Source organism: Branchiostoma lanceolatum, chromosome 5 (assembly GCF_035083965.1).
Source record: "Branchiostoma lanceolatum isolate klBraLanc5 chromosome 5, klBraLanc5.hap2, whole genome shotgun sequence".
Classification (NCBI taxonomy): Eukaryota; Metazoa; Chordata; class Leptocardii; order Amphioxiformes; family Branchiostomatidae; genus Branchiostoma; species Branchiostoma lanceolatum.
In genome coordinates, this window is record NC_089726.1 from 20,698,346 (window position 1) to 20,712,910 (window position 14,565).

At 40.6% G+C, this 14,565-nt stretch overlaps 2 protein-coding genes across 2 annotated transcripts; one reads left to right on the forward strand and one right to left on the reverse strand.

The window, feature by feature from the left end:
* The first annotated feature begins 631 nt into the window (after positions 1-631).
* LOC136434274 (uncharacterized) lies at positions 632-8,631 on the forward strand. Its single transcript, XM_066427002.1, has 7 exons — positions 632-1,004; positions 2,017-2,152; positions 2,803-2,899; positions 3,457-3,574; positions 4,571-4,706; positions 5,674-5,773; positions 7,006-8,631. Exons 1-7 carry the CDS (start codon positions 638-640, stop codon positions 7,153-7,155), a joined length of 1,104 nt encoding a protein of 367 aa, XP_066283099.1. The 5' UTR covers positions 632-637; the 3' UTR covers positions 7,156-8,631.
* A 2,966-nt stretch (positions 8,632-11,597) lies between these two features.
* On the reverse strand, positions 11,598-13,785 carry LOC136435672 (zinc finger protein OZF-like). The gene has a single exon (XM_066429319.1). The coding sequence runs from the start codon at positions 13,758-13,760 to the stop codon at positions 12,810-12,812; it is 951 nt and encodes a 316-aa protein (XP_066285416.1). The 5' UTR covers positions 13,761-13,785; the 3' UTR covers positions 11,598-12,809.
* Positions 13,786-14,565: the final 780 nt, after the last annotated feature.

Sequence of the window (14,565 nt, forward strand, 5' to 3'; positions counted from 1 at the left end):
GGGTGAAATGTACAACCGGAGATGGTATAACTGGCATTACCCAGGGTTATAGTAGGATCTGAGTCAGGGACTGCCTCGTTTTGGTGCATGACCCCGAGCTGACCCCTGGGAATTCAAAATGGCCGCCGTAACTGGAAAGAGGTCTATTGGGCAACATCGGTGGCGTCAGGAGATTCGAAACAGATACTAATTACAAAAATAGTAACATAATTTGCAAAATTAATGAGAAAGTGCCATTAGTCATTAGTAATAAATATTAGGAATTATATGATTCTGAAATGTGTAAATCAGTTGAATATGTACACCATGTACATAGATTATGTAAACGTACAAGTCATTTGCATGATATAGATGACAATCATGTAAACATGGAATTTTGCCAAAGGAAATGACTGTTACACACAATCATGCAATATATGTAATTTGGCTGAGAAGACCATAATTTGAAATAGCTAGATTTTACTAAACTAACAGCATTGTTCTCACCATCAATGAGACAGGGTAAACAATAAATGTACAAATTTAATGGAGGTATGATGTCTTCAAACCCTTCTTGTTAATGTCAATATGTCTAAAAATTCTTATTGTCCCTGCAGAGTATAGCAGCAATACGGTGTGTCGAATATCAAGCTACTCTATGTTCAATGGAGTTTGTTACAAGGACTTTCCAAAGAAGAGGTCCTACGATGAGGCCAGAGAGCGATGTGCTGCGGATGGGGGCATGTTAGCACTACCGAAAGACAATGCGACCAACGCCTTTCTTGTCAATCTGAGAGACGGGACTGGCAATCGCTGGTTTGGCATGACTGACCGCATCAAGGAAGGTCAGTGGGTATTTGAGGACGGACAGAACCTGGCAACAACCGGTTATTCCAACTGGTATCCCGGTGAACCGAACAATAAGGACCGCCGGCAACACTGTGCCGCTATTTGGGAAACTGTGTCCACATGGGCCGATTTGAGATGCAGCTCCACCAGGGGATTCATCTGTCAGATAGATCAAGGTACCCATTATAATCAGCCATTTCATTATTTGTTTGCTAAAGGAAATGTTCTGAAGTGAAGCACTCCTAACTAAATTTTCTGAATTAACCCGTCAAAAAGTATGAAAAATGAATTAGAATTTAGCCAAAATCAACTCTAAATGTCCACAACAATATGTGGTACACATGCCAGGCACATGTGCCGCAGCATTTCCCCTAAGAGGGGCAAAATGTACCACAAAAGATGGCATACCTATGTTATAACATAGGGTTATCATAGGCTGAGACAACCCAAGCATCAATTTGGTGTATGGCCCCCAGCTGACCTCGGGAAAATCAAAATGGCCGCCGTAACAGGAAAGAGGGCTATTATCGTGATTGTCTTTTTTCTAAAATTACCTGAGCTAGCTTCTTTTATTGTTGTTTACATAATGAAAGTGTTCAATATATTCTAGCGAATTGACAGTGGTGATTCTTAGGTTTTTGGATTTGATAATTTTGTCTAGTAAAGTTTGTATTATCTAGGGTAAGGTGTCACTGCTTGCTTCATATTATACATTAATAGCCGTGGTGTTTTTTTTTTTGCAGTGCGGTCCCAAACGTAAAGAAGCTTGTTACATCCGTAATTATTGTCAAGTAGCAATGATAACAGTGCAGCAGTTATAACTACTTGACAGTTATAAATACGTTAACACTACTTTACCCCCCCCCACATACACAAACGGGCCATTCATAATTGCTCTGAGGAAGGTGACAGACGGTCACCGAAACGTCCTTGTGAATAAAGCACTTGTTTGTATAAGCTAGTTCACGGTTGCTACTACGTATGTGTGCAGTGTCAGTGGTGAAGGCCCCCGAGACGTAAACAAAACCCGTCGGGGCGTTGTTATGCAAATGTAGACAATGTCGAGACGAGCACTGTTTAGAAGCCGGGGGCCTTCACCTTTGACACTGCACATGCGTAGTAGCAACCGTGAACTAGCTTATACAAAAAAATTTTGTTATCCCAGAATGATTTGGCTTTACCAAACAGGGACTCACAGTCTGAGGATAAAGACGAGTGACACGAAGAATTCCATGAGCGGAAATGACTTGACGTTAGAAATCCTTTCTGACATTTGTAATGGTGTCTGCACAACGACGACTGTATCCGGACTTACGGCAAAGGGGTAGGTATAGTTAGATAACGACAGATTGTACCCTCGTCCTGCAGGACCCCTATATATAGGCTCTCTCTGTATATACACAGCATGTATGTGGGTCATTTATATGTACAGGTTGGGTGAATTTTTTCAGCTGAACGCATCACACCGCAGCAAGACATGACAGTCATTATTCTTGTATATTGTTGGCTCGCTCGCGTAGCGGTCCTGCTCTTTAGACACGGTTCTGGTGACGTCGCCACCAAAACAGCTTCAGCCAATCAGAGGGTTTGCTAAACCTCGTCTAGAGCAAAAGCGCATAGGACGCATCGTTACTGTAGATTCAGAACAAATTAACCGCCAAATTGTGCCAACTAATGATAGCTCATTAATCATTCATGAGCAACTCTCAGTAACGTCACCAGAATCCTGTCTACCGGGGCTAAAGAGCAGGGCCCCTACGCGAGCGAGCCAACGGATCGACCGATAGGGGTCCTGCTTTTAGGAGGGTGGCTAGTTGCCGTAAGTCACGAACCTGCAGAATAAAAATACTATATAAAATTGCGATTATTCTGAGTTTCTGCCATAGATTTGAATCACGTATATCCTCCATTCTGTTGTGCCCTTTCATTGTGAATCTATGGTTGTATTTTTCCATATACTCATCAACTTTAAAGGACCGAGTACGTTCGAGCCATTCCCTCTTCCAATTTCGTCGATCCCACGGGGCTTCGATTAAAGGCTTTAGGGCGAGACTGGCTGAAAATAGATTGGGTAAGTATTCTTTTCAATATGCATAATCTACCAACTATTTTTTAAGCTAGTTTGAAACGATCTCATAGGTTATTTATGTAATTGTATAATTCGTGACCTATGCGCTATACTCTATGATGTCTTAAGATTGACTTGCTGGATGTTGCTTAATGTACAGTTATATAATTTTGACTAATAAGAGATAAAAATCCGTGAGCAAGTATACACTGCTTTTCATATGCTATTTCGTGGCGCTATTTTAGGTCAAAGGCCGTTTGGAACACTAGAGACCTTTTACAATATATATATGTAAATATAGTGATATTCAAGGCGATATATATGTGCAAATAGAAGTATAAGCGCATGGATCTTTACATGTATCTGCTTGGCCCCGTATCTGCTTGGAATCATGGTAATCGCTGTGTTTGCCACGATCCCAAGTAGACACGGGGCCCAAGCAGATACGGTGGCCCAAGCAGATCCCCCCCAAACAAAAAACGGAAAAAATCGCTTGTAAAACGCTAGTGGGAAGGCCTGCAACGGAGGCTACTTTACATGGACATTATTTTCATTTACAGGTCGACATCTACAATGCTGATACTGAGAGGAATTATCATTTTTCCTGTCTTCCTGACGGTTGCGCGCTGTCTACTGACCAAACCGAGGGAAGTGGAGAATTCCTATTGGATGTTGAAGGTCAGTACTGACAGGACGTGACGTAAAGTGACGACATTTATTCATTCATGCATGGTGTAGGACAAACAAAAATTCAAATATCGGCGGCCAGTTGTATGTCACCAGTTTGACTTGTGCAATCGTGGTCTTTGCTCAAAATGGCGACATAAAATGCTTCTCAATGAGTACTGTAAATGCAGAAATGTTCGCGTTGGTTCTATGTTCGCGGTTTTCGCGGTGAACTTTCAGCGCAAACTTAAAACCACCGCGAAACTTTCTGCCCAACTATGATTGTAGCGCTAGTATTGTTTCAAACGCGAACTTAATACCACCGCGAACACTCCGTTTTCTCTCTACCGCGATATAAAAACCACGCGAACTTAAATGCATTAAAGTATATCATTGGACTGCTGGAAACTACGATAAGAAACGGTGAAACTTTGCGAACTAGAGTTAAGTATTTGTGCTACATATAATTCAGGTTTTTAGTGTTGTTTTAGCGATTACGGGGTCTTTTTATACATGAATTGGTATTTTTTCTTTTATAATGAGTTGAATGTGTGATTTTTTGTGCTGATTTGTAAAAAAAATATAGAGAACGTTAGCGGTCCTAAAAACACCCCTCCCAATGAAATGGTATGGCTACCCTGCCACGTCACAAAATCAAGATGGCGGTCACCACACATGCCAACGAAACCAGTAAAGGTTTTGCTACGCAAAACTGTAATTTTCGCGAACTTCCCCATGTGGACACACAGACGCGCGATGCACGGGTAAAATACGTGACCTCTACAAACAAAATGGCCTTGCCCAGAATGTCACCCAGAATCTCAGTTTCGGCTCCAAATTAGATACAAGGCAGTACTGGCATTTATCGCTATGTGTCGCTTTTAGCACATTTTAATCCCAAGATTTTCAAAGGCTTTTTTATATGTAATAATAGAAATTTCTCTAGTTGAAAACATTGCCATCATGAATTATTAACGGATCTAAGACCAATATCGTTTTACCAAACAGGTACTCACAGTCTGAGGATCAGAACGAGTGATGTTAAGGATTCCGGGAGTAAAAACGGTTTGACCGTTGAAATCCTATCTGACATTTGCACTGGTTACTGCGCTACAACGACAGTATCCGGACTCACGGCAAAGGGGTGGGTACGATGACATAACCACACACTTTTTTATTATATCTGTAGTCTCCATATGATGCTACCATTTTCTTATATATAACAGAATAGAGGCAAACAGAAGGCTTACCTAGAGCTCAATTGTTGGACGTTATGACTGCACGAAATGGCCTCGGATTCTGACATATCCGGACAGGAGAACCGGGATCCGGAACCTCAGATCCGTAAGAATCCGGACGGATACGGGGGCCGTATCGTGCTAAAAAAACTCAAATTTTCCTGAATTTAAATTGTATGTGCAAGTGGTATACCACATCAGGGTATTACTTGCATATGTAGGTAAATTTGAGTTTGTTAGTACAATACGGCCCCTGTATCCGTCCTGATTCGTAGGGATCTGAGGTTCCGGATCCCGGTTCTCCTGTCCGGATACGTCAGGATCCGAGGCCATTTCGTGCAGTGTATTCTGCTCATACGGCTGCTGGATATCTATGGGACTTGTGAGGTGAGGTCAAGCCAAGTCTGCTATCAGCTGAACGTTTTTGTCAGTCTAATCATTAAACCAATGTTGTTGAAGAGATTCATCAGTCACGTGTAAAACAGTTACAAGAGTATTCATCAATCAGTGACTTATAAAAGGTAACGAGATACGCACCTCCAAATTTTCGGTACTGTACATCTTGATCACGGAGTGATCTAGTCTCGCGAGAACACGAGACTAGGTCGAGACTTGTGAAGATCGTACCGTACCGAAGGTTGGGAGCTGCCCAATTCTTACTTACTCCTTCTCCGCAAGGAGGAGGGGGAGGCAGGACGATCTTCACAAGGCTCGTTCTAGTCTCGTGTTCTCGCGAGACTAGGTCACACCGTGATCAAGATGTACAGTAGACATCGAATATTTGGAGGTGCCTATCTCGTTACCTTTTATAAGTCACTGATTGATGAATATTCTTGTAACTAAACCGATTTTTCACATGTTTGTTATTTAAAGGACCGTGTACCTTCCAACCCTTAATTCCACTGCCAATTTTGGTCATCCTACGACGCTTCGACTTACAGCCTTAGGACCTGACTGGCTGGAAATGGACTGGGTAAGTCTATGTCATTTTAGTATTTTCAGTTAGGTCTATGTGCATGTTGTGTACAGCATAACTCGCTAAGCCGGGGTAACGTAAATCCTTCGGATATATTTAAAATTACATTGTAAAGACTTTTACCAAAAGGCCTGGAAACTCAACAATGATGCATTCGATTCATTATCTGTAATGGAATTGTTGCAAAATAGATTCTAGGAATATTTACCACCTCTGGTGGTCCTGCCTGAAAGGCAACCAAAGCAATATAAGGGTCAAAAATGGAATTAGAAAAATGCTGAAATCTTTATGGTAGTGACATTTACTAACATTGTTATGTACGTTGGCGTAATAACTTTATGCTTTTAGGATTTTAAATGATGATCCCTCAGTTTCGCGAGCCACGATCATAAAAAATGATATGCAGTGAGTTCTCACATCCCAACTACGTCATGTTTTTGCATCCGAGACGTTGTTATACATTGTGACAGTGATGTTTCAACTAATCATGTATAGAAATGACTAAATAGATTGACTTTCAAAATCCAATTTTTCGGCCCCTAACTATTGCTTGTGATTCCTTTTAGCGATTCGAAAATTAATCCCAAAACAGATTTACCAGTGGTAAGTAGATTCTAAAAGGGCCAGAGTAGTATCCAACTGCTTTGGCCCTTTTGATACTGCCTTGCCACTGGTACATCTGTTTGGAGGCTAGTACGAAATAATAATCCCTCAAAAGCACCGCCACCAAAAGAGTTCAGTTAAAGCAAGGAGGTTAAATATACATGTATATTTAACCTCCTTGGTTAAAGTAAGCGTTGAGAATTAATTATGCAAATCAGGACGTCTTTTGAATAGTTAATGAGGAAAACGTCGACAAAGGTATGAGGTTTGGGTTATCAAATTTCCTCTTTTGATTATTATTGTCGTTTTTGTCCAGTCGTTTACACTTGGCGTCAAAGTCATGCGATTATTGCGTTCGTGGTGGGGTTTTTTTGTTGAAAAACAATACTGTTCGTGGCAATATTGTTTTTCTCTAGCCCTTAGGACAGGATGTTAAGCAGTGGTTCACTGTTCATTGTGCTTGCAATTGTCGAAACGAGCTAGGGTAATTTCCCGGGTACAATGAACCTGTAAATACTGTACATAGCGTCTGTCTTCCTGTGAAGACCGGTGGAAGATTAGCTCATCTGTTCCTTGAGTTCATTTTAGCTAAACTGGTTCGAGATCACTTTCTTTTTTTTCAACAGATTGACGTCTATAACGCTGAAACGGGGCGATACTACCGGTTTTCCTGTCGAGACATACAAGGATACTACTCTCCCAAAGGCTGTGAGCTGTCTACCGACGGAACCGAGGGTTTTACACAATTGATTTTACATGTTGATGGTCAGCCCTGACATGAAGTGCAAATTATGCTAATTTGAACTTATTTTGCATAATCAAAGAGTAAAATTTATATTTGCAGTGTTTTCCATAATATGACTCAAATACCATGTAACATATGTAGTTTATGGTAAGTAGAACATCAAGATATAACAATTATGCAAATAAATACATAATTTGCATAATTGATGCAAAAGCGCCACATTTCATCTAAATTATAGATGATAGGAATGTCAATATTGCGACATGTGTAAGTTGGTTAAAGGTGTTTATGACCAAGCATGTATTCTGTAAATGTGTATGTCATTTGCATAAACAGAATAGTTCATGGAAATATGAGGTCGCAGAACTCTTGTTGTTGTTGTTTTCGACGAAGAGATTAGAGACCCCGAGAACAAGCACCACTGCATTGCTTCCGAACAAAAAAGTGGTCCTAGTTGAACTTTTCCCGTTTCTAGTGACTCCTGGCTAGCTGGCTAGTTAGCTACAGGTTTGCATAGCAAAACCTTTGTTGAATCCGTTGGCTTGTGTGATGGCCGCCATCTTGAATTGAGACAAATTGTGACGTCACAGGGTCGCCATGTTGGAGGTGACCATTTTAATGGGAGTGGTGTATTTTTGGGTCGCTAATATTGGGTGTGATCATTTTCAGGGAGGGATGTTTTTCTTGCTAGTTTCCAAGACGAAGATGTTCTGAGGAAAAATCATAGCGTTCTCTCTTTATTTTAACAAATCAGCACACAACTATCACACATTCAACTCAAATAAAATTCAATATCAATTCATATTCATAAAAAGACTCGTTAATCGTTGAATTAACATAGCAAACCTGAAGTATATGTAGCACAAATACTTAAAACTAGTTAGTTTGTTGGTTGGTAGGTAGGTGTTTTTGTGTATACATGTATTTGTATTGAGTGATGCTTTTGCACTTCTAATAGCCCACGTTTGAAAAACGTGCGTGCGTTTGTAAACAAACTATATAAAGACCAGGAGGTTTTATAGATAGATTTTCATGGTCTTTGGCTTGAAAGTGTGATTTGGATTTAATATCTGAAAGTACAAATATAAGACAGAACTACCATCGCAAAACGACTGAGTTGCCAAACACTTTTGTGTCAAGTAATATTTCGTGCATTAAACACGGTAGAAGATAATATGCACTTAATCGCAGACTCTACTATGTTAATGATAGAAATACCCTATCGAAATTTAGTTTTATAGAAAAAACATTCCATTCGTTTAGACATATGAGTAGCCCTTAAACATTTATATTTTTCATGATCACGCATTTTGATAAACCTACTATAGCTGAATCCATGCAATACTACATTTTCACCATTTCCAAAAAGCAATATGCTTAATTATAATATTCGTGCCTATACGTTCTTGTAAACTTGTCTTTATTGCCACAAGTACTTACCTTTATATATAGTTTGGCAGAAATGTACAAGCATGTAACAAAATTCATCCAATAAAGGTGTGACATATTTTTTAAGTTCGTGAGTCTGACCTGTCATTTCGGTCAAAACGGGAAGTTTCTTCAGAGAATTTCAACTCTTACCAGTCTCAGAAATAGAAGGGCAAACTATAACTTTACGGCCGTCTTTCTGACACATGATATAATTTGCATATCTACGGATCTACGGGTCTGATGAACTGCATTCCAAAATCGAGGCAAACTACCGCACACTCATGTTTCTTTCGGCGTAATTTGGATTTGGGTTTTTACACACGTGGGACACAGGCAACTATTGCTGATGTCGTGACCCACACACATAATGTACCCATTTTTACACGTTGGTGGAGTGGGGAAAGTTGTGTTAAGTGCCTTTTTCCCAATGGTTCAAGATCGGTGGCGTCAGAAGATTCGAACCCGGGACCCTTAGGTCCTGAGTCGAAAATCCTGCCGTTACGCCACACGACCCCACAAAATTAATGATAATGATTAATACACTTAGCATTATGATGAGTCTATAAAATACAAAGCTTACGACAAGTTTACAAATTTTGATCGAAAGCTAGCATTTAAGGAACCTTGAGTTTTATTTTAGATTCGTTTACTGGCCTCTGCTTATGAGAAAAGTTTTCATGTTTCTTCGTATTTACTGTAATGCATAATAACTTTACATGGCGCTGCAGTTATATGTTCAAAATAGTAATGTTTAGGTTCGAAAAATGGATTAGCTCAACTTTCAGCCTTATCGTCTGATAACACCACAGAGTGGCATTATCAGTTGAATGCATTTTTTTATCCCATTCCTAACGCTTATGTTTAATAGTGCACGAAAAAAAGGCTTGTTCATGTTGTCTTTTCCGTGATAACCTTAACTTCCGTTATCGATAAATGTTTTATTTGATTTGATTTTATATAGTCAGAATCTAATACCAGTACATCTATTCAGTCAGCTGTATATTTCTTAACCCTTAACCCTATCTAGACCGGGGGGGGGGGGGCTAAAAGTGCCCGCGCCAACTTTGACATCGTATAACTGCCAAACGACGTATGGTAGGACAACCAAACTTAGTGACTTTTCCTAAAATTTAGTTGGCAACAATATTATGATAAAAGTTTAAGTTTATCATTTTTCGTGTTGCCATGGCAACGGGTTTCTGAAGAGGCATTTTATGCAAATTTCGCTTATTTCGATTTAAACATAGTTGTTTCCAATGTTTTCTTGCTCAACAACACTAGTTTCCTACATGTATAACATCACATGTGATTTAATGTAACTGTCATGATTAAATATTCATAAATTATGCTAATTTGATGACGTCATCGCTCAAAATCCAAGATGGCGGACAAAATCATTATTTTCGGTAGAAACAGGCTTTTTTGCCTTTAAATTCGTCACAACCTGGAATTTTCTTAACCAGAATAATTTAGATTAATGCTTGTAGTCTATTTTGATTGTTATTTGGGATCATACATGAAAAAAAATGTATTTTGAAAAATTTCAAAATGGCCGATCCAAGATGGCGGATCCCAGGGGGTCGCTAACAACACATGACGTCATTCTTCGACGTCATTTTGACGTCAAGTTAGTCACCACTGACGTGAAATGTCTTGGCATACCTTTCAATCAATAAAACGCACTATTTTGTATAATACTTTGATATTATGGGAATTCCCTATTTAGCCAATAAAATCACATCGATGACGTCATAATTACGTCATATTAGTTCATAACGTCACCAAACTTACAGGAATTATAAAATTTCACGTGAATATCACTTCCTGCAAGTTTGGTGATGATAGAGCATACCGTTTGGAAGTTATGAAGGGGGGGTCGAAAGAGCCCCCCCTCACCCCCCCTTGGTCCAAGAAGTCTCAAAAAAGCCCGGTCTAGAAAGGGTTAAACTTCCAGGTTTTCTCACTAGTATACAGCTTCTCAGTGCAAGCTTTTTCAGACCCTCTTAAATATGGGGGGACTGTTTATATTTTACTAGTTTTAGTGTTGTACATCAATCCCAAAACCCCAGACCAATTTTATAATATTAGACTACGTGGCCTATCTTTAGCACCACAGGGGCAGTTAACAATGTTTATCACCAAGAATGTACGACAAAGATGACAACATTTCAATTTTGTCCGTTGAACTAAATATTCATTAAGGAGGACAGACTCTTCAAACCAATTTTGTCAAACCAGTTTGTTCAAAACCCAGACTAATTGGACGATGTAAGCATGTTGAACTAGCATCTTCTACCTGTGACCTGCGTTCAAAAAGTTCGCGGCATCAACCGGAAACAAAGGACTTAAGGTCTCATGCCTGAATTACTCCGCGTGTAGATGACAAAAGAGTGCGGACTGAAAAAAATAATTGGGCCCCAAAGGCAGGTGTTTCAGTCGATCATAAATTACCTTCGATCGATCCCACCTGATATACAAAGCATTTGAGATGGAAGCTTGTTCATGTCTGACAGGATAAGGCAGGAAAGTTTCGGCATCCAAGCGATTGTCGGACTTACATGCCGTTTAGACCTGAGTACTACGGTCGGGCTCTATCGGCATCAGACATCCTCTAACGGCTGGTAGGTAATTGCAGTTTTAAATGCCATTAGATATCGCTTCCTCAGGTTTGGTGACATTTTTTTCATTGTCTAAAAACGTGTGAGCTTGCAATAGAGAGTAAAACCTCTCCAGAAACTCTGTATTCTTACTGGAATAACGGCCATGAAAGGTTCGGGTTTTCACGTTATTTACTATTGGGCGGCCTAATTGCCATGTGAGACCATAACTCAAATTTCTGGGTAACACGGACGGGGAAGGAGCTCGGTCTCAGTGTGGATACTTTCTGCGCGGCTCACCATGCCATGTTTTGTAAAGGAATCTCGAATTTCAGCCGAAAAGCTTCTATCTAACTTTTGTGTAACTATCAGAGTAGAAAGAGTCCTGAATATAATCTTTGCTCGGTTTTCCTTTGACAAGAAAAAAAAAAGCTGTACAGACTAGTCACAATTGTTCCTTGTTTTATTGGAAATAAAGGAATATGACAAACGACGAAGATCGAACGCGATATCAATCTAAAACTGGTAATAGTTTAGTTATTATAACATTATTTACACCATCTTATTCGTCAAATCATTAAGGTGGTAAATTATCTAAGTACAATAACTTCATTGACTAGTATTCTTGAGCATCCCTAAGTTATACTAGTTTTAAGATTAGGATACTTGATCCTGATTTAAGATCAGGATTTAAGATCAGAAGCTAGCATAGATCTATTCTACACAATCTAGCTTAAGTGCCTAGTTCCAAGAACTACTATGCTGTACCAAGTTTACGGCGACAGCGCATCACATCTTACGGGTAGTCTTGTAAAGATTTATTGATATCGCTTTTGTACAGAAGTACCATGAATCCATGCTAGAAGAGTACATTTTCCCACGTTTTGTGTAGTTTCTATTAGTGGACCACGGAATCTCTCATAATATAAAACAAACAGTTAATCGTGTAGCTAGTGTTCTTATGGGAAAATCTGTTTCGAAATGTAGTTTCTTCTTATTTTTCCTCTATTGTTTCGGCAATCCGAAGACTTACACTTTGGGCCCGTTTTGGCCGTTTGTTAGTATGAATATCCATGGGCTTCTTTAGATTACCTATCGTACCACAAAGCCTGCCGCACTTCTCACATCCATATGGTGTCTCACTAGTATGTCCCTTCAGTTGACCCGGCTGACTAAACTGTTCAGAACCCACTGCACGAAATGGCCTCGGATCCTAACGTATCCGGACAGGAGAAACGGGATCCGGAGTCTCAGATCCGTAAGAATCCGGACTGATACTGGGGCCGTATTGTACGAAAACACCTCAAATTTACCTACATTTACCTACATTGGCAAGTGGTACCCTTATGTGGTATAGCATTTGCACATGAAAATTGATTCAGGTAATTGAGTTGTTTTCGTACAATACGACCTCCATATTCGTCCGGATTCTTACGGATCTGAGGTTCCGGATTCCGCTTCTCCTGTCCGGATACGTCAGGATCCGAGGCCAATTTGTGCAGTGACCGCACTCCTCTCCTCTTATTCTGTAAGGTTTCTCCCCGGTATTACTTCACATGCGAATTTCAGTTCACGCGGTCTACTGAGTGTTTTTTTTTTTGCACTTCTTGCACTTCTGCGGCTTCTCAGTGTGTGCCTTAGTGTGATTATAAGCAGTCTACCGCATCCTGACATACGGAGGTTTCCACTCGGTATGACTTCGCATGTGTGTCTTTAGAAGACCCGGTCGACTAAAGCTTTTAATGCAATTCTCACACTGGTACGGTTTCTCACCAGTGTGAGTCCTTATGTGTCTCTTCAGAGTACCCAGATCACTGAACTGTTTGCCGCACTCCCCACATCCGTAAGGCTTCTCCCCGGTGTGATTCCGCATGTGAATCTTCAGTTCATCTGATCGACTAAAGCGTTTATTACATTCCTCACACTGGTATTGTTTCTCGCCAGTGTGTACTTTTATATGTTGCTTCAGAGTAGCGAGTCGAACGAACCGTTTGCCACACTCCCCACATCCGTACGGTTTCTCTCCAGTGTGAGTTAAAATGTGAGTCTTCAAATTACTAAGCCGACTGAACTGTCTGCCGCACTCCTCACATCCGTACGGTTTCTCACCAGTGTGAGACCGCAGGTGTTCCTTTATGTGACTCAGATGGCGGAACTGTTTGTCGCAATGCTCACATCGGTAGGATTTCTCCCCAGTGTGTGTTTTCATATGTTGCTTCAGATTACCCAGCCGACTGAACTGTTTGCCACACTCCTCACAACCGTGGGGTTTCTCCCCGGTGTGAGTTTGCATGTGTCTTATCAAATCATTTGGTTGGCTGAACTGCTTCTTGCACTCCTCACATCCAAAAGGTTTCTCCCCGGTGTGAGTTCGCATGTGTCTAACCAGATGAGACGGTTTTCTGAACTCCTTGTTGCACTCCTCACATCTGTGTCGTTTCTTCTTGGTTTCATTTCCCGTCTGTCGAGGGATAGAGTCCCCCCGCGGTACGTCCCCGTTGTCAGACTGTGTCACCATGCTGTTGGTCGCGTTGTTAAAGATGAAACCTCTCCCTAGTTCGTTCCGATTCTCAACTGAGTGTCGATTGGTTTCAGCTCTGCTTTGCATGGTGGCTGTGTGAAAAAAAAGAATTTGCACCGCAAGTCAACATAAGTAATCACAGTTCACACGAAAGCATGGCTTGGAATCGATTGCGCTGAAAATGCCACCGTGCCAAAACCACGGCGGGCAAAAAATCCATGTACAAACACGTGGTTATTTGGCATGGTTGGTCACCATGTACCAAGTAAAATCCTGTAAATTCTAGATTTCAGATTGTAATACCATACTGTGTCATAAGGCTCGCTCGTGTGGCGTCGCTAAAAAAAATATGCAGTTTATGCACGATGATCTACATGTATACTTGTTTTCAAAAGCTTAACATGGATGGATCGAGTGATTGACCTGTACTGAGTTCGAAATGGCGTTCAGACTATTGGCTACCAACCTATGTAAATGTCATTCTTGTGCTATGATTATGATTGATGTGGCGAGAAAACCTAACGGTAAAACCGGTTTCGTCGGTTGTCGTTGATTGTGCTATTAACCACAAAGTACACATTACATACCGGCCTAATTTGCATAAGAAGAGATAGAAGAAAGGCCAAGTAAGACACTATACCTGTAAAGACTTTCAGGTTTGTCAAACAAACAGCTGATCTTGAGTTACATGACGTTGCAGCTTTATATAATAAGATATCGGCAAAGATATCGTGACAAAGAAACAAACCAAAGGCAGGGTTCAGACAGCAGGACAGCAACGCATTAAACTTGTGCAGACAACAACCAACAGTTCTCTATCTCCGAGGGGACGTTACGGGTCATGGCAAAGGCGAGTCTGCTCGATAAGAAAAACACGCTTGACGCTAGACTT

Coding starts and splice junctions, on each gene's coding strand:
- LOC136434274 (XM_066427002.1), top strand. CDS start 638: ATGTTCAATGGAGTTTGTTACAAGGACTTTCCAAAGAAGAGGTCCTAC. Junction 3,575..4,570: donor ATTCCTATTGGATGTTGAAG/GTCAGTACTGAC, acceptor TTTACCAAACAG/GTACTCACAGTCTGAGGATC. Junction 5,774..7,005: donor ACTGGCTGGAAATGGACTGG/GTAAGTCTATGT, acceptor TTTTTTCAACAG/ATTGACGTCTATAACGCTGA.
- LOC136435672 (XM_066429319.1), bottom strand. CDS start 13,760: ATGCAAAGCAGAGCTGAAACCAATCGACACTCAGTTGAGAATCGGAAC.